The 18,928-nt window shown below is 43.6% G+C and overlaps 1 protein-coding gene across 1 annotated transcript in view; it reads left to right on the forward strand.

The window, feature by feature from the left end:
- Nucleotides 1-654: 654 nt before the first annotated feature.
- ABTB1 (ankyrin repeat and BTB domain containing 1) overlaps nt 655-18,928 on the forward strand; it is a 30,009-nt gene continuing 11,735 nt past the window's right edge. The window contains exons 1-8 of the mRNA XM_062585590.1: nt 655-778; nt 2,448-2,510; nt 3,561-3,616; nt 4,618-4,762; nt 7,585-7,744; nt 8,712-8,757; nt 9,769-9,885; nt 15,216-15,331. Of these exons, the coding sequence (XP_062441574.1) occupies nt 723-778; nt 2,448-2,510; nt 3,561-3,616; nt 4,618-4,762; nt 7,585-7,744; nt 8,712-8,757; nt 9,769-9,885; nt 15,216-15,331 (759 nt within the window). The 5' untranslated portion in view covers nt 655-722. The remainder of the gene's footprint in view (nt 779-2,447; nt 2,511-3,560; nt 3,617-4,617; nt 4,763-7,584; nt 7,745-8,711; nt 8,758-9,768; nt 9,886-15,215; nt 15,332-18,928) is intronic.

Below are 18,928 nucleotides of genomic sequence, written 5' to 3' on the forward strand. Positions count from 1 at the left end.
GACCCCCCCCCCCCGACGCCCCTTCAGGCACCCCCCAACCACGTGTGCTCCAGAACCGCTGCGTGCTCCAGAACAGCCCCTGCTCCAGGATCCCCCCACTCCAGAACAGCCCCTGTTCCAGGACCCCTCCGCTCCAGAACAGCCCCCCGTGCTCCAGAACAGCCCCTGCTCCAGGACCCCTCCGCTCCAGAACAGCCCCCCGTGCTCCAGAACAGCCCCTGCTCCAGGACCCCTCCGCTCCAGAACAGCCCCCCCGCTCCAGAACATCCCCCGCTCCAGGACCCCCCTGCTCCAGAACAGCCCCCCCGTGCTCCATATCCCCCCCTCTCCAGGTTCCCCCCCGTGTTTCAGAACAGCTCCTGCTCCAGAACCCCCCCGCTCCAGAACAGCCCCCCCGCTCCAGAACTGCCCCCCCCCCCCCCCCCCCCCGGGCCCCGCCAGGCTCCGTCGCTCCTCCGCGCCGCCGGGGGGCGCCGCGCTCCGCCGCGCTCCGCCCCGCCCCGCTCCCCGCCCCGCTCCCCGCCCCGCTCCCCGCCCCGCTCCCCGCCCCGCTCCCCGCCCCGCTCCCCGCCCCGCTCCCCGCCGTGTTTACATCCGCCGCCGCTTCCGTCCCGCCGCCGCGGCCCCTCCGGCCCCTTCCCCCGGCCCGGCGCGGCCCGGCCCGGCCGCCCTCCAGCCGGCAGCGTCAATGCGGCGCCGCCGCCCCGCGGCCTGCCCCGGCCATGGACACCAGCGACCTCTTCACCAGCTGCAAGAAGGGCGACGTGAGCCGCGTGCGGTGAGCGGCGCCGCCGGGGCCCGCCCGGCCCGGCCCGGCCCGGCCCGGCCCGCGGGTGGGAAGGCGCCTCCGAGGCGGGGGCCGGGCTCGGCCCCGCCGCCTGCCGCGGCCGCCAGCGCTGGGTCTCTCCAGCGGGGGCCGGAGACAGCTGGGATGTGAAAAGGAAAATTCATAATAATAATAAATGCGAACAGGCAAACACGCTTTGCCCCGAGGAGCTGGGCGCGCTCCGCTGTGTCCCTCCTCGCGTTCGCAGGCTCGCCTCGAGTCTTACCCGCTGCCGTAAAATCCGGGCCGCGGGGTCGGATGCTCGCGGATGCTCGCGGCTCGTGTCCGCGCGCACAGCGCTTCTCTTCCCTAGCTCCCTCTCTGCTGCTGGGAGTCACACCTGCAACGGTAGGAAACTAGATCTCTGGAAAATAATTGTCATGGAAATACTTAAGCACCTTGCCCTGGAGGCTGTGGTCCTGTCTCTGAGGCGTAGCAGGCTGCTAAATTTCAGCTCCTTGCTGGTATCGAAGCAGTATGGTTTGGCCGAAATGATTCGGACCTGGGGTCAAAGCATTTTCTTGTCTGCAGTGGTGAGTGAGAGTGTATGCTAGGGTTGAGCCCAACACTGCTTTTTGCTTCTCAGTCTTGCTCAGTTTTCTTGCTCCTGATGTGTGGATCTCTCCAAATAAACAGAACGAGATCTGTGCTTCAAAGTGCTTGCTAGTTAAGGATAGATAGGCAGATGGAAAAAGTTTGGAGGATGTTTACAGCAGGTGTTTGAGTTTACTGCAAGCAGTAAATTGCATCATTACTGTGGCCAGAGAGGCCCTGCAGGTGGCCTTGCAGGTGTTGTAAGAGGGCAGCGTAGAAGAGAGAGTGGAGAAATGATTGATCTGGGAATGCTGTCCAAGCAGAGCGGACAACATGGACAAAGCAGGCTGATTAGAAAGGAGCTGAATTGCTTTGGATTTTGAATCTAGAAGGGATTTAGCAGAGGAAGCTAAAGTTTGAGACCAGAAAAATGGAGAGAGTAAAAGAGGGGAATGATGTGATAGATGAGGAAAAAATGACTTGAGAATCTTTGTCAAGGCTAGGGGAACCTTTACACAGGGTCAGGAGAAATTGTGTTGCAGTAATTGAGGACATGCTATAACAAGAGCCAGCTTGTATAGGAGATTTGTGTGCAAGGCAAAGGCCAGCTTCTAGAGGTGCCAAAGAGGAAGGCTTGGCAGCATTTGATACAGTCTAAATGTGCAGGGCGAGGAAGTGACAGGAATTAAGGACAGAGACACTGATATTATTACTTGTGACAACAAAAGCCACAAGCAGGATGGGAGTCCAGCTTTAGCCTTGTAAATTTGGTCTCTTAATTTTTAAGTGCCTGGACTGTGCATGTTGTTGGAGAAAGTGAAGGTCTTCCTGTTAGCGTTCAGGCTTCATTCATGATTGCTGTTAGAAGTCAGCAAGAGAGAGCTGTCAAGCCATGTGGCAGAACCGTGCTCTTCAGGTCATTCAGCTGATACCCCTTCAGCTCTTGCTTCCCCGAGTCTCGTGCAAGTTTTTGACCTGTCTTTGGAAGTTACTATCCGAAAATCAAAGTTGCATCTTTTTAGAGAGGAGAATGTGGCTGACTGAGCAACTGCAGGAAGTTATAACTTTGCTCTCCCTTCTCTTCCAGATACCTTCTTGAGCAGCGAGATGTGGAAATTAATGTCCGCGATAAATGGGACAGTACCCCTCTGTGAGTCCTGCAACCTCGTGTGCTGGCTGGGTGGGAGGATAGGGCTTTTGGAGTTCTTTTGTCCTCTCTCCATCGGCATTCTTACAAAATTTGTTTTGTGGGAGCTCTGGCCACATATTTTTGCTTCTCTCCTCTGTGGGTGCTGTGCTAGATATGTCTTGCTCCTCCCATCTGAATGAGACTTGTAGAAGTGCTCAGAAACGTTTGTGACCAGATTACCTGAATTAAGCAGTCTATTCTTGGCCTGATGGGACTGTTTTTTCTCAAACTCTGTGGCATTCTAGCATATCTTTTCAGGTAGAGGCTTTGCTTGGTGAAATGCAAAGTTACTGTGGGATCACTGTCTGATGTGGCTGGGAACATGCGGTAGGCAGTGGAGAATCCCCATGCTAGTACTGAGGAAGATGGTATGGGCTTTGTATCTCCTCACATGCGAATTCCAAAGTGCCTTTAGACATCTGCAATATATTTAGCATATGAAATATCTTCCCAAAATAAAGGTGGACTAATGTTTGCCTGCTGCATTGCAGGTTACAAGGCTAGTTTGTCAGGCAATTTGAGATCCTCATATGGAAGAGAATCATTAAAAAGCTTAGATTGAGGAAAGAGGGAAAAAAATATCTTAAGCAGGACTTTGAGGTGCGTTTGCTATACCTCCGCTGTGAGTGCTGTTCCCTCGTTACCATAGTGCAGTAGCAGACTGACCGTTCTGAGAATGCAGTATAATTGCTGAGTGCTCGTGAAATGAAATCCGTTAAAGCAAAGAGGCAGATTTGGCAGTGCAACAACAGATGCTGATCCAAGACTGGGACCTTGAGATCTCCTTGCAGGATAGCAAGGCTTAGCATTGCTTAGGACAGATCCTGCTCAGTAGGTTGCAGGGGTCAGACTTCTGTGCTATTTGGGAGCAATTTCATACTTCTGTGAGGAGACATCTTTTAAGCTTGTCAGTGATCTCTCAGTGCTGAGGTCTGCATGCTGTGGTGTAAACCTAGCGCTGAAGTTTTCTTCATATTGTATCTTTAATTTTCTTTCTCTTGTTATTGCCAGATATTATGCTTGCCTATGTGGACATGAAGAGCTCGTACGCTATCTTCTAGCCAATGGTGAGCAAAGACATGCTGCTTATGGGTGTCATATCCTTCTCCATACCCGTCTGTAGGGATTGTACACCATCTAGCTGTCTCTTATGAAACCTTTTATTATAACCAGCCATCTGATCAGTGATCTCAGGCTTCAGTGAGACCCTACAGTCACCCACAGAAGTGGTCCCTTCTGCCATTTACTTGCTGCTTGAATTTGCTACAAGGAAGCTGTCTTTGACTCATTAGACAACGTGACTTTTTTAAAATCACAGATGTTTTGCAAGGATGTGTTACTACTGGGGATGTATTGATGCAAGAGTTGTACCACATCTGGAGATCTGTCTGTATAAAACTTTCTTCTACTGTTCTTACAGAGTCTTGCTTCATACACAGGACTGTGTATGCAAAGGCTTTTACTAATTTCAAACAAAGCAAGGCAAATTCAGGCAAAATAGTTGCTGATTTAGTTCCTAGCACCCAAATTCCTCAAGGTTGTGATGTTGTTCTACCTTGTGGCAAAGGAAATTGTGTGTAGAATCAGATCTCTGAGGATTTGTCTCTTCTACTACATTCAGCACACCTAATTATCCACTTGTATCATTCTAAAATAAGAAAAGGAAGTGCCCTCCAAACATCTAGTAAAACCTAACTTTAAAAGGCATCGCTTGCCTCATGCAAGGCAAAAATGCCTTTTGGGAGGAGCTTTTAAAAGTCCGATAGGTGATCTTACTCTTGATACAGTTGAGTCTTCTTCTTTGGACCCTGTTGGAATTGTGCTGGGAGGCGTATTATCAAAGTCAACTTAAATGAGTCCTGACACTCTGTCAGGAAGGGATTTTGCTGAGGGAGAACAACTTTACGTTATGCATGTGTAGAAGGAATTTAATTTTAGTGATTATACTGAGTAGAGGATTCCAGTGAAGCTTGTCACTAGCGAAAAGTCATACACAATTAGTGACCATCCATGGGCGCATGAGGAAGATTAACTGCCTGTTGGACTTATACCTCTTGTCATTTTGCAGGAGCAAAATGTGAGGCAAACACTTTTGATGGGGAACGTTGTTTGTATGGAGCTTTGAGCGATACCATCCGACGCCTGCTGAAGGAATACAAGCAGATTACAGCAAAGTGCATGAAGAGAGACTATTACGATGTCTTTCTACAGCGGTAAGCAGATGGGGCAGCTACATGTGTAACACATTTTATTACTCTTTCCTAGCTGCTAGCTTGGATATTCAAGCTGTCTATTAGGGGCAAGTTAAGTGGAGCCTTGTGTCATCCTGTGCATGCAGGGATTCCTGCTTGCCCTGAGGGATGACTTCCAGATACGTGTGCATTTAAAAGATAGCCTCCAGTGACTTGTGTGCAGACCCTGAACAGGTGGAAAGCTGGTCTTTCTAATGGAGAAGCATTAGATTGTCATCCTTGACAGTCAAACCAAAATCAGATTACTGAAAAAGCCTCAGTGATTTAGGATAATATGTCAACTGAAATTAAGTTTTAGGCCTGAAGTGCTGTAGCCCACAAGCCAAGGTTTCCAGCGGTAATAATAAATATCTCATTTCCAAGATAACCAATTTGGGGCTTCTGAAAGAGCTCTTATGGGGAAGAGTGCTCAGTTCTTTCTTTTTATTAAAATTTCATTGAAGTTATTTAATTCTAAGATGTTTCTGAAAGTAGCTTGTTACATCTTGAAGTCTTATCCTAGAGCTTAAACAAATCTAACTTGTTCCACAGTTAGAGGAATAGTGGTATCTTTCCCTCTTGTTTCTCTACCTGGGCAATTCTGATGCTATTACATAGACCTCTTTTTTTCTTTTTCTTTTTTTTTTTTTTTCCCTTTTTTTTCTTTTCTTGGACTGATTTTTAAAAACTAAAAACAAGGTTTCAGTATCTGTATCTTCAAAGTGTGAGAGCAAGCAAGTGCTAGAAAGATCTGAAAATCTTCCCATTAGTACGAGGTTCCAATTTGGAAGCTGTGGGGGGTAAAAAAAGATTAGAGGAAGAAAACTCATTTATCTGAGTAAAATCAGATTCTACTTTTCAGGGAGGTAGAATTGTGCATGGTGATTTTATCACTCCCCTGCTGAGTTTGTGACTCAGTTGATGCAAGGCTGAGCTCGCATAAAACCCAAAATGCACTGTTGTCTGCTTCTCTTTCTAAACAGACCTTACCTTAAAATTGAAACAAAGGGCATCAGTGGGGCCAAAAATAAACACCTAACTGCTTCTATTCTGTTTGAGTGGAATATTAGTAGGAAGAATGTTCTGGTAGTAGGAGCTTGAAACAAGCATTCAAGACCCTGCTATGGCACCAACTACTCGTGTGACCCCACATCTTTCTGTGCATCAATTACACTTTCTAAAGGGAGGATGATGCCTGACTTCTCCTGCTGGACTTGATATTTTGGGTATGGTTGTGAGGATAAATACACAAAAAGTGATGGGTACTACAAAATATTAGTGATAGATACCCTCAAACTTTAAAAGTTTATTCTTTTAAAAATGAGGGGGATGAGCATGCAGACAAACAAGACTTACATGGTAATTGCCTGAGTTCCATGCCTGTAACATCCATCCTTCTGCTGAGGGTTGCTGATCTCAAGTCTTCTTCTGTTTGCTGCATAGTTAAAGCATGCCCTCTGACAGTGGCCAAAGAGCAGGAAAACAGTGCCTTATCTTGCAGCGGGGTAACTTTTCTGTGAAACGTGTGAACTTCTTTGTAGCTTTGACTGCTTTCTGTTATCTGACAATTTAAAAGCAGGATTCATCTTTAGAAGTATGTTTGCAGACATAACACATTTGATGATGAGCAAAAATCATGGGATCCCCTCATCACGTGTCAATCAGTCCCTCTTTAAAATCTGTGCTCCCTGTGTTCAGGGGTTCATCTAGGGCAGGAAACTTTCTGTAGCCTTCCTCTTGCACTAGTAAAGCTTTTCCAACCCTGTTGGGAAAGGGAGAGATCCAAGTTTATTATGTGCAGTACCAGCTCCTTTGCTGCCCTTTACAATTGGGCAGGGAGGGGCTGCAATGTCCAGAGGTATGTGTGGAGGAGTGGGGTGGTATGTGGGAGGACGTGATCTTATAGGACAGTGAAAGTACCCTGCATTTGTCTGTCCTTTCTGGGCTGGTCTCTAGTTGAGCCTGAAGGTGAAACCAGGACGAGTTTGTTTGTTTTGTTTTTTCAGACTGCAAAATAAAAGGTTAAATCCTGAATCACAAAACTGGAAATGAGGTTAATGGAGTCATGCAGAATGTACTTCTTTACTGTGCTTAGCAACAAGATTCTTTCCTACCTCTTCCAATGTCTTTCTTCAGATCCTTAAGACTTGTCTTAATGGCTATATCTGAGTGTGAGATAACTCAGGCTTGTGTTCTAGCCCTTTCCTACAGATTTGGACTCTGTTCCTTCCTCTCCCTTTGCAGTCTGTGCTCTCCGGCTTCTGTTCAATTCAGATGTTGTATTCCTGGTTTGACTGGTAGAGGTTACCCTAATATTCTCAGAGTCCTTTGGAAGTTCACTTCTTCCTCCTGGACCGCGTGAATACAGCTATGCTGTAGCTTTGATAATCACATAGAGACTGTTTGGGTGAAGATGAACTATTCAGGCCAGTGTTGAGTAACTTTTGCTAGTCAAAATACTCTTCGGGATGGGGACTTCCCTCTTCTTATCTTGTTTTGTAAAGACAGCATAATACAAATGTTAATGATCTTAGTGGTGTTTGGTTTCAAGCTGCATATACTAGGTATTAATTGTGCACCACTTAGATAAGCTTATGAGTTTTGCGAGTTACTGATACCATTATAAACATCAGGCTTGATAAAAGGTATCATGGCAAAACAGTCTTTTAACCCCTTCTTCTCCTGTCCCTTGTACTCTGTGACCAGTCTATTTAGAGCCTAATAGCACCACGTCCCTGCTAGCATTTTTCCGTTCTCTCTTGTCTCATTATGCAGCAGGTTTTCTCTGTCTTTGTTCCTTACAGGTTGCTGGAACAGGGTTATCAAAGTGACATTGTTTTCATCGTCCATGGCAAGTCTTTCTGTGCACATCGCTGCATCCTCAGCGCTCGCAGCGCCTACTTTGCGGAAATGTTCGAGACCAAATGGAAGGGGAAGAACATGATAGTGTTGAAGCACCCGCTGGTAAGCAGGGCTGTGCTTCCACCTCTTTATTTTCTTTTGCTGTTTCAACTGGGTGAGAAAAGAGAGTGGGAAGACAGTTTGAGACTTAACATTAACAATCCTGGGGCTCAGAATGACCCTAGTAAAGTAGAAGGGCTTGTGGGGGCACTTTGTGCGCTAAAACAGCATATTACTCTGATAAGAAAAGGCTGTAGACTATGCACTTCCCCTTTATTCCTTCTGTCATGGGTTCAAACACAGCTTAATTAACTGTGGTAGCAGGTAGCTATTACCATTTGCCAGCTGTGTCACAACTCCTCTGTGGGATGAGTTGAGTCTGTCTGATTCCTGGTGGACAGGTGGTCTGCAGTGAAGACATCACCTCTATAATTGGCACTAATTGAGTCTCTTTTCTTGCCTTTATGGCAAGAACTAAATAGGCCATAAGTGCATTCCATCCATTAATCACCAGCAATCTAGCATGTGTTTCTGTGGTTTGATTGTGTCTCTGCAAAGCCTCATGAGCCTCTCTTGGGGCAAACACACTTCCGGTTTCTAGGACATTACTTGATGTCTCTCCTTCTTGCTCTTTCTACATCATGGTGTCCCCCTCACATGAACAGGAGGGGTGGAAGTGCTTGGGACTAGTGAAAGACTGGACTTTACAGAGCCTGTATTGTAACTGTCTATTTAGATATAACCTATAGCATCTCCATTAGTCAGGTCCCCCTAGGCACATGGATTAGTATTAGTTAATACCTTTAAGGAATTGTATAAACTGGGTGGAGTGACAATGTTAGTTATGTGGGGAGCAAGGACATTGTCTGGGTGATGAGTCTGCTGTATCTGAGTTGTCATGGGGCAACTATTGCCATATAGGTGGTATTTTTCAACTTGCTCAGTATCATGTTTGTATCCAGGCAAGTTTTAAGTTTGTTATGTAAATTCCTGGAAATTCCAAAGGTAACTTTCCCATATTTTATTTTAGATCAATCCAGCAGCCTTTGGTTCCCTTCTGCAGTATCTATACACAGGTAAACTACTGCTGTCTAGTGTGGTTGGCATGTGGTTGGTGGGTAGTTGAGTGTCCCTCTGTTGTGGCACTGTTTGGGCTGCACAGGTTTGCAAACAGGTGTGTTTGGGCATATGAGTTGCTAACACATCCACTCACCTGGCAGAAGGGGAAAGTGTGAGCAATCTCCTGTTCTTCCCAGGTTGGTACCTTTTGTCCGTTGTTGTCCTGCCAATAGCTACAGAGTCAATTAAAAAATCAGCTTTGGTAGAATGGGTGGGTGGATGTAGAAAATACGTTTTAACTTAGGAAAGTGTATTTGTCCTCTGGGTTAATGATCCCCAAAGTTGATGAAAAGCCAAGTTCACTCATAGGACATGTTCAGTCTGGCAGACCTGAGCTCTGAGTGCTAAATGATTTGACTACATGCTAATATTTTTCCTGAACAGAAATTGTTCCTAAACTGTCAACTAAAGTACCGAACACGTTGCGTCATAGGCATGTAAGTGCTGAACCATTTCAGACCAGAAGATGGTGCCAGAAAATAACTATCTTCAAGGTTTTCATTCCCCAGTTCAGTGTTTTCACCAGTGTTTCTTGTATATCCTCAGCAATGATAAAGGATTCTGGGATGACAGCTTATGAGCCTGAAGTCTTTTCTCACCCTAAACCAGATTTCCCATGGCAGCAGTTATGTCCATTTCTGTTGTGCTGCTCTTTCACCTTTTCTGAGAGAGAGAATTGTAGGTTTTCTCTCTAAGCCTGTTTGACCTCTTGGATGAAGATGTAGAAACTAGGCAGTGGGAATGTGAGTCAGATGCCAAGCTGAGATTCACCAGAGTGGTAGACAGTGGGGTAGCAAGTCTTAGCTTCTTGGACTGAGTTGGAACTGGAGGCTGAAAGGTGAGGCAGTATTATCTAGTTACTGAGTTTCTAGGCCATCAGGTCTTCAATCTTCTGTTTTTACAGCTAAATGATATGGATTATAAGAGCTGGCCTCTTTTTTTTTTTTTTTTTTTTTTTTTCTTGTCAGGTCGTCTTGATATCGACGTAGAATATGTAAATGATTGCAAGAGGTTAGCCAAACAGTGTCGGCTGCAGGACCTCATAGATGATTTGGAGACCAAGTGTAAAAAAGTCTATGAATTTGGTAAGCTTTTTTACCTTATGTTTTCTCTGCTGAGCCTGTATTCCCTCCCTCTCAGAGGGAAAGAGGAGAGTGTGCTGGTAGATGTTTCAAAGGTGGTGGTCCAGAAAATGAGTCTGTTGTGTGATAGTTCTCAGTTACAGGCTTTCTGTAGGGCAGCTGTAGTAGTGTTTGACACATGCATGTTCATTTGTATTGAGCATTTTCATTCTAGTAGAGCAACCATAGTGGCAGGACTTGGCTGTGGCTGCCGGACAGTCAGTGAAGCACCATGAGATATACTGGGAAGTGCCTTTTAGCAGAGAGCTTGTTCAAGTCCCTGGTGAGATAAATATGTACAACTGGAAGTCCTTTTCTGCATTTAGATGACTTCTAACCAAAGTAAAACATCTGATAATTGGCTCAAAATGGATGCTGTATGTGCATAGAGGGATATAACGCCTTTTAAAAAGCACAGAAATATTTCTGAAGCCATGTGTATATTTATAATGTGTTCATGCACAAGACCTTAAATAATGCAATTCTTTATTTAAGGGCTTTTTGTTAACCAGGAAACTTGTGATCTAATCATGACATCAGCTCATTACATAAAAACCATGGAGTTTTTCATTCATCTCCTTAGTTCAAGCTAAAGGACACGTGAAAAGGAATTAAAACAGTACAAGTAGAGCAAAGCATGGTGTTAGTCATTAAATGACAGAGAATTATTTGCTAATGAAACCTTCAAGTTGAAAACATCTGATTCTCACTTCATACTCTTGGTTAACTCCTTTACTTCAATCAAGTTACTTTTGACTTGAGAATCTAGTCCATAACATTTAAATCAAGAGCACGCTTTTCTTTTGTGTAATAGGTAAGGGTGTAGCTATTCAGGCTTTTCTTTTTGATTAGTGAGTTTTGATTATTCAGCTTCCTAAAGTTGCATGGCTTAGCAGATAGAGACAATACTTCTGATTCAACAAATGTCTCAGCTGCAAATCACGTGGAATGTGCTACTGTGTATGTTCTCCCCCTTGGCATGCACAGTTGTTTGTTGTGGATAGGATACTAGGTCACTACAGTACAGCCGTTCTCATACAGACCAGGGTGCAAGTCCTTACGTAATGGAAGCTGTATCATAAGTCTTGCCTCAGCTGTGTAAACACATCTGAAGAGATGTGAAATGCATTTCTTGGTACCTTGCTTCAAATAAGTCTAAGGTATTGTTATTTAATAAGTTCTGTATTAAATAGGTGGTGGAAAAGGGGAGCGGTGATAAATACTATGCCTAGAAAATAAAAATTACTGAAACAATTGTGTAACAGAATTATCTTGTGTCATTTTTTTTATCAGAGAAATTCAATGATATGCTAGAGATTTGGGGGGTTTTGTTTGTTTTGTTTTGTTTTTTTTCAGGATGTAGCTGAGGTATGTCATGACCATTCCACATTAATACATGCACAGTATCCACATGCAGTGGATACATGGAAAAAGAGGTGAATGGTTTAATAGCTGCTGCTGCCTGAAGCCACTGCGTAGTGTGTCATTAGCAACTTGGGATTGTGAAGTGCGATGATTAAGTTACAGAACTGCAAAAATACTGAATTCTTGGGATGCTCAAAATTGGAAGATGATGAAGTAACATGTAATGTTTCAGGTTGATTGGGAATTTCAGATAAGCTTTACTTGCAGATGTGCTAATCTTCATGGGTGGCACGGGACAAATCATTTAACTTCTGTGTTTTTGGAGAGGGAAGAGTAGTTCTCCATTTCTAAAGCTTAACAGAATGTGTAATCAATGAGTGCAAAGCTCTGATGGAAGCACTATGCTTTATTTATGACAAGTTGGATTCAAATAAATAGAACTGCTGATGGAGCTGTTAAATAGGTCTCATGTGGGAGCTGGGAAGACTTGTTGAATCCTCAGAAAATAATAAATAAATAAATACAGGTGTCATAGATTTTTTTTTTTTTTTTAAGGCGGGGGGAAGATCTTTTGATGTCACCTCTGGCACTTGACATTACTATTCCCTCTAGCGTACTAGGAATCTCTGTATCTTTAAAGTGCCTTTTGTGGCATAGACATCTGATTCAGGTATGCAGAGCCAGGGTCATGTGTTGCATCTCTGTTACAAAGTTGAAACATGATTAATAAAACAGTGTGAACTTAAGCCTGTGCAGCTCCAGTGGATAACTGCAGTTCCTGTAATCTCATTGTATAGAGTTAATCAGCATTTCAGAAGTGGTTAATGTCTTGGCATGCACAGACAGTAGTTTAGGAAAACCCTAGAGAGGTTGACCCAATGCCTTCTGTAGCACCTAAGATAAAATTTCAGTGTAACTGCTTGCATATTTTAACCCATCCGTATATTGTGGCTATAACAATGAAAAACTGTTCCAGAAATACTGTTGCCCTATTTGGAAAAGCTCAGACAGGGTTTATCCAGGCTAAGCCATAGTCTTTCTTTTAAACATGGAACACTTATTTTCAAATACGTCCAATATGATTTATGCGTGTAGTGCAAAAGGTTTAGATAAGGTTTGGGGTGCTTGCCTTATAGCAGGGGCCCTAGATCTATAGAATCAGTGGTTGTAACCAGTCATGGTGTTCTGAAGAGGATATGTAATGCAGGTATCTGAGTGTGGCATCGTTTTGGAAAGTTTTATTTTATTTTTTTTAAAGTGGTGCATTAGCTCAACTGAAACAAAAGACTACAAAGATGTATTGAACAGTGAAAACAAAGGCAGCTAATGAATAGATGGGTGACATTCAGTGCTCTACAGCTGGGCTAGAATGGGAAGAAAAACAAAACAGTTCATTCTCAGCTGTAGTTGAGTTATTCCTTCCAGCTCACTGCATTGTTTATGTTGTTTTATCCAGAAAGCCCTTCATTCTCGCATTTTGTAAGAAGGTGATCATCCCTGCTGCTTGCTTGCAGCCAACATCATTTTCCTGTTCTATTGCTTAGGTTTTTTAATTCTTTTTGTTGGAGTAGAGTTGCTTGTGATGCCAAATGCTGTGCTTTTGGACTGGGGGAATGTAATGTCTGAAATCTCTTGTGATACATGTGCTTCTCGGACATAGCACTATTCTTTCATGTTCCTATGAAAGTGCACAAATGCTTTGTAGATTCCATGAGAAGTCTTTCCCTTGACTAGGTTTAAAACTTGCTAGCCTCATTAGTGTTTAGAAAGCCTGATTGATCTGGAAACTCTGCTATGATAGGCACTACACAAATGTAGATGATACTCTGGCGTAAAGAATTTCTAATTGCACAGTGAGAATTTTTTTTTCTCTCATGGTCTGTAAGTGGACTCTTTGAGAAAGCTCAGTGAGTCCTGTTTGGGTGTTAGATCTCCTCTGGGCTTACTTACTCCAGAAGTTGTATGTTTGAAGTTAGTCCTATTAGAGCGGCCTGTCTCCTTGCTGTGTGTAGAAAAGATGGTACCCAAACTGTCTTCTATTGGTAATTATCCTGCCCTTTCTCCTATCTCTCTGAGATATTCAGCCTGTTTGAGGTACAGTGGTGGCATATATGAAAGGTACTGTGGTAATGTGGAGGAGGGGGAGGAGAACTTATTTTGTGGCACATCAGTCTTGTTTCGCCCACGACCAATGGAGTCATGCGATAGAGCTCGTGCAACGCTGCACAAAATGTCATGAAAAATGAGGTCTCAAGGTGGTGTGATTCACCTGTGAAGGGTTTTAATGCGGTGAATCAGACCTGTCAGAAATCCCTCAGAATGCTTCAGCGTGGGGCTGCTTAACTCTTTTGTCCTTGAAAGTTAACTTTGCTTTTCTGTGGCTACTAACAGTACCTCAAGCCTCCTGCATCACAACTTCGTATTTCCAAGTTGTGCTCCGTGTTTTTCAAGTGCCTCCCTGTATGCCAGGGACTCTTGAATGTCGTACATGCTCCCGTCCTCAGCATTAAGCATGCTGAACTGAAAAGAGGTCAGAGGTAGTCAATGAGGGAGGGAGGTGACCAGAACGTGGAAGGGCTGGGCTGGCAGTGGTAGAATTATAACGTAATACTTGGATATACTTTGGACTAGTGACCAGCTTCAGTGCTGTTCACAAAGCTGAACTTCTGTAAAGCAGGAAGAAATTCTCAAGGCTTGAATTTTATGCAGACTGCTTGGTTGTGTCAGAATACTTGCTTGTATTGCCTTTCCCACTGGAAAAGGCATTACAAGTGCTATAGCAAGCTGCTTTTTCTGAATGGGGCAGAGCAAGCAAAGGGGCGGGATGACAGGCTTAAATCTCACCTCTGTCATGATGTGGCAGATGGTCTTGTTCCCGGTAGTTTCTGGAGGGACCCCAGCCTTTTCTATTTAACAGGTGAGATACCAGTTTTGGAGTAAACTGAGGGCCTGTACTTCAACCTCAAGAAAAGCAGCCCCTTTGTGGTCTTGGCGGCAGTGTGACGGGCTATACCCACGCTGCAGGGCTGAATTTAAAATAAGCAGGTAGGGACAGTTGGCCTCGGTGAGCTCTGCAGCAACCTTGTTCGTAGCAAGACTGCCAAACTAGATACATATATTTGGCTTCCCTTTTACCAGCCTGTTTAATTGGATACCCTGATAGGGCAAGACAGGAAGACACTCGTGACTGTAAAAGGAAAATGAATTTGCCATCTCTAAGGCTTATTTGGTCTCTTCAGTGGTAGTAGTGATAGTTATTTAATGTTTATAAGCAACACAGGCCCAGTCAGGAGGGCAGGTGATTTGGGGGCCTTTGTGCTGTGAGATCTACAGGTACAGAGTAGATGGCAGATCCCGATGCCCAGCACATACGAGCTACATGAGAATAAAACTCTTTGTACCCTGGAACGAAGTTAGGATGGCACTGCTGAAACAGGACGGAGAGGGATGGAGGCAGACTTGATTTTAACTAAGTTTCCCTACCTTGGACTCCACTTCCTGTCAAAGGGTGGAGGGTAGGGGTGGTTGGTTGGGGGAGGCAGCCCAGGATCACCCTGTGGCTCTTAGCGGGGTTGGAGGCAGCCCGTATAGGACAGCCTTTGACTGTAATTGATGACAAGGGTTGCAGATCGGCTTGAAGTGTGCTTTAGGAGACTCTGCTGCATTCAATCTCTTGGTATGAGGAATAAGCAGAAGTTTGAGGAGAGACGATAGAACTTGTACCCCCTTCCAACCCTGCTTGTCAGCTGTAGTGAGGGTGTTGTATGAGTGTTTACACAGAGGCATCGCTTGTGTCTTGCAGCCAAAGCTAAACAGCAAAAATATGGACGTTCCCTGGAGTTTCTTTCTTTTCTCTAACGGGAGAGAATCTTTGCAGAGGAATTCAGGCATCTCTGCTCTTTTTTTGTTTTGTTTTTTGCTTCTTCCAGTCTCTTCCAAGCCAGGGACCTGTGTGAAAGTGCTGACGATTGAGCCCACAGGTAACTGCCGGCTGCAGGAAGATCTGGCTCTTCTAGCAGACTGCGCCCTGCCAGCCGAACTGCGGGTAGGGAGCATTTATACTTCTTATTGTCTCTGTGGGCCTGCAATACGTATCCACATGTGTTCATTCTTGCTCTCTCCATTTGTGTTTCGTTGCTTATTTCCTAGTATTAATGCTCCAAGCTGATTTTGTAAATACTGAAGCTTTTTATTGTCTAGAAGGGCTGTAAAATTGTTTAATCAGGCTGTCTGTGTTGGTCCCCCCCGCAGGGATCTGAGTAAACCAAACACTTGCCATGCTGTTAGTGGGAGTTTCCCCGTTGACTGCAGTGGGACAAGAGTTGGCCTCCCGCTCTTTTTCCCTCTCCTTGCCACCCTTACTGAATATGAGAAGTATTTTATCAGGAGGAAAATGTGCCTGAAGGGACATATAGATGGAAGATGGCTTGCTGGGCCTACTTGCTAGGAACTGACACCCTGCAGTGCTTTCAAACCCTGAAAATACTTTCAGCGGAAATGCGAGTCCTTCTGAAGTGAAATTAACTTGATTGACAGAAGATTTGCTTTTTGTAGTTATTCTCATGGACCCTTAGAAATAGCCCCGCACCACAGCAGATTAATGATCGCTATGTTCAAATACCGTCAGGATTATCAGTTAGACTCGGATATGTAGATCTCTTCCAGTTGCAAATGAACAGGATAAGTATCAGTGGCTTTCATTCTCCCTGCCTTTGTTGTTCTGCATAATGTCAGCAGATTCTTTGCTCTTGTATATCTACCCTTTTTTCTTTCTTTGCCGTACCAAGCACTGGATTTAATAACATGAACTCATTTTAGGTGGCTGCTGTGCCCAGAGGTCATACGACTAAGATAGCAAAGTTTATTGCCCCCTTCCACCCCTCCCCCTCCCCCCAGGATCAACCTGCCTGCTGGAGAGGTCAGGAAAAGTGCTGAAGCAGAGAGGATCCTTCACTCTGTCTATGTTTGCGTGCGCATGCACGCACATGTGAGCTACTGGATAAACTTTCAGAGCTAGGCTATGCCAGTGCATTTTGTGTTGGCTTTTGGCACACCTGTTTCTCTGAGTCCTGAGTACCTTATACAGGGAATTTTCTTCCGTGAGTTTTCTTCTACCAATGTAGAAATCTTTTACATACTCTTCCTCCCTACCCCCAACAAAATGTTGTGCTTTTATTTGTGCCTTTCAGTGTGCTTTATTTGGATGTTTACAGACTTTAAGGGGAGGTGATACTGTAAGCCTCAGTATCATCTTCCTAAGTATCACAAAAATGGATTGTGGCCTCCAAAACAGTGAGATTAACATAAATTGTAAGCCACTTCACAAATAGAGAATGCTTTCTGTTTGTTTACTTGTTCCCAGACCTTGGTGATACACTGATGTCAGGGTTAGTGTTTCTAGACCTCAAGAAAAACTTCTTCAGAATAGGAGCTGGGAGAAAAATACAATATTCAGAATAATATAATCAGCTGACAGCACTGTGAATTCCTCTGTGAGTTGTGGTTTCCTTGCTATGTTCATAGACCAGAGAGAAGGCAGTTACAGTAGCATTAGACTTGTAACTATAAAATTGAAGAGGGCATGGGCACACATTTATTCACTGGAGAATTTATACAGTGCACTGATGTGGGTGCTTTGTCTGAGCCTGATTAATTCTAAAAGATTCCCATGTTTTTCTTCTATCTTGCACCTTTTTTCTTTCTTCTTTTTCTTTTCTTTTTTCTTTTCTTTTTTTTTTTTTTTTTGTTAATTTACAAAGAATATGTGAAACAAAGATCATCATCCTGTTCCCATTCATATCTCCTCTTAATGTTTGCAAACTGCTAAATTCTGTGGACTGGGAATATTTGTCTTGAGACAGAAGAATCTCATGTTTTCATTCTTATGGATTTTAATACCATACTGTGCAAGGAATAATATATAAATCATTTAACCTAAAATGTCAGGGACAACTGAACAGTCATGTACAAACACCGCATTCTTGAGAGAAACATTCACATGTTTTCCAGCCTATGCAAAAGAAAATTAGTATCCAGCCTCTGGATAAATGCCAGCATTTCCTGAAGGCATTTCAGGGTAATGATCAGAACTTGAGAAGAAATGTTTGGAACTGCTGCATGTCATATAAGGCTGTATAAAACGAAATTGGATGTATATCACTCTAAACAAGTAATATACATGTAATGGTTTTGATATTAGAGTGATGCAAGAAACTGTATGTATCTCAATTTCACAGTTCAGTAACGAACTGTGATTAGAACAGTGATTAAAATTTGATGTCTTTGATATTCAATCACAGTTCATTATTAGCTTCTAAAGAGAAGAACTATCTATTCTTTGAACTTGTTTCATGTTTATAATTTTTCTATCTAGTTTTTCGTTCCTATTTGTACTTGGAAGTCTTTTCTTTTTCCTTGTATGTTTTTAAAAGCGTGGTTATTGTCTCTGTTTTATTTCAAACTAGAAATGGCCAAAATCTTTCTGACTGCAACAGCTTCTTCATCAGTGAAGCTCCATCATAAGCCAGACAACTGTTAAAAACCATGTGGTTTCCCACTGTCTGCTGGGTGACCTATGGATCAGAGACTCAATGGCTTCCTGTATATGAGACTGCAGACACATTGCTTTCTAGTAGCTAGTTTTTCATTCCCTTTTAACTGAAATCTTATTTTCCAAACCAAAATGAAGTAAGACATAGGAGGATCAGAATCTTCCATGAAATAAATACCATTCTTTTCACCTGTATTGACATTTAGTGCTGCTGCAAAAATTGTGACCATTTGTCGCCTTTGGGATAAAGCTAAATTCTATATTGCATAAAAAGAAGAGAATGGAAGAAATTTGATGGGTACCACCTTGTCCGTCTCTGCACTAGTGCAAGGTGATTTCTCCTTGGCAGTTATTCCTGTGCTTTGCTTAGCCTGTTTGGCACAGGCACATTACTTGAACTATGTGCAGTTTCCAGGATTTTGTCTGATCCAGTTGCATCTGATTATAGGCTGATAATCTCCTCCTGGGTCACTAACCCCTGTATTTTATGTTGTAAATTATTTACAAGTAAATCTTCATGCTGGGATAGTCTCCTGGTCAAGGTACAAATTGTTGCTACTGCTTTGTTTTGCATGTTGTTGCCTCCAACAACGCTTCTGTTTAAGCATTAATAGTAAATTCTTAGCAGCAAAGACGTGGTGCTCCACATGTGATGGCTGTAAGATCTTGTGTATGTTCAAGCTGTCTGATTTTAGATATGTGTTAGGAATATTTCTGTATGGTGAATGCCTTCTTGTGACTGTGTTTGCATTTTGTAGATTAGACTGTTTTGTGTTTCTTAGGCAATATACTTAATTTTGGCAATTGTGCTTTGCCTAGACAGGGGTGTGCTAGAGAGGTTGCCTGAATGAGGGGTGGAAAACAGACCAAAATTTTTTACAGGGAAACCCTGTAGAAACCTGAAAGGGAGAGGAAATTTCTCAAGTTTGACAAGGGAGGAGAGTAGAAAAAGTAGAGATGTAAAACGGAAAACTCTACACAGCCACTTCATGCTGAATAGGTGAGACAAAGACATGGACCTGCTTTTGTAGTAGGATTTGGACATGACCTCGTAACCATCAGCATCAGAGTGGGACCAGCCAAAGCTAGAAG

Source organism: Rhea pennata, chromosome 12 (genome assembly GCF_028389875.1).
Source record: "Rhea pennata isolate bPtePen1 chromosome 12, bPtePen1.pri, whole genome shotgun sequence".
Classification (NCBI taxonomy): Eukaryota; Metazoa; Chordata; class Aves; order Rheiformes; family Rheidae; genus Rhea; species Rhea pennata.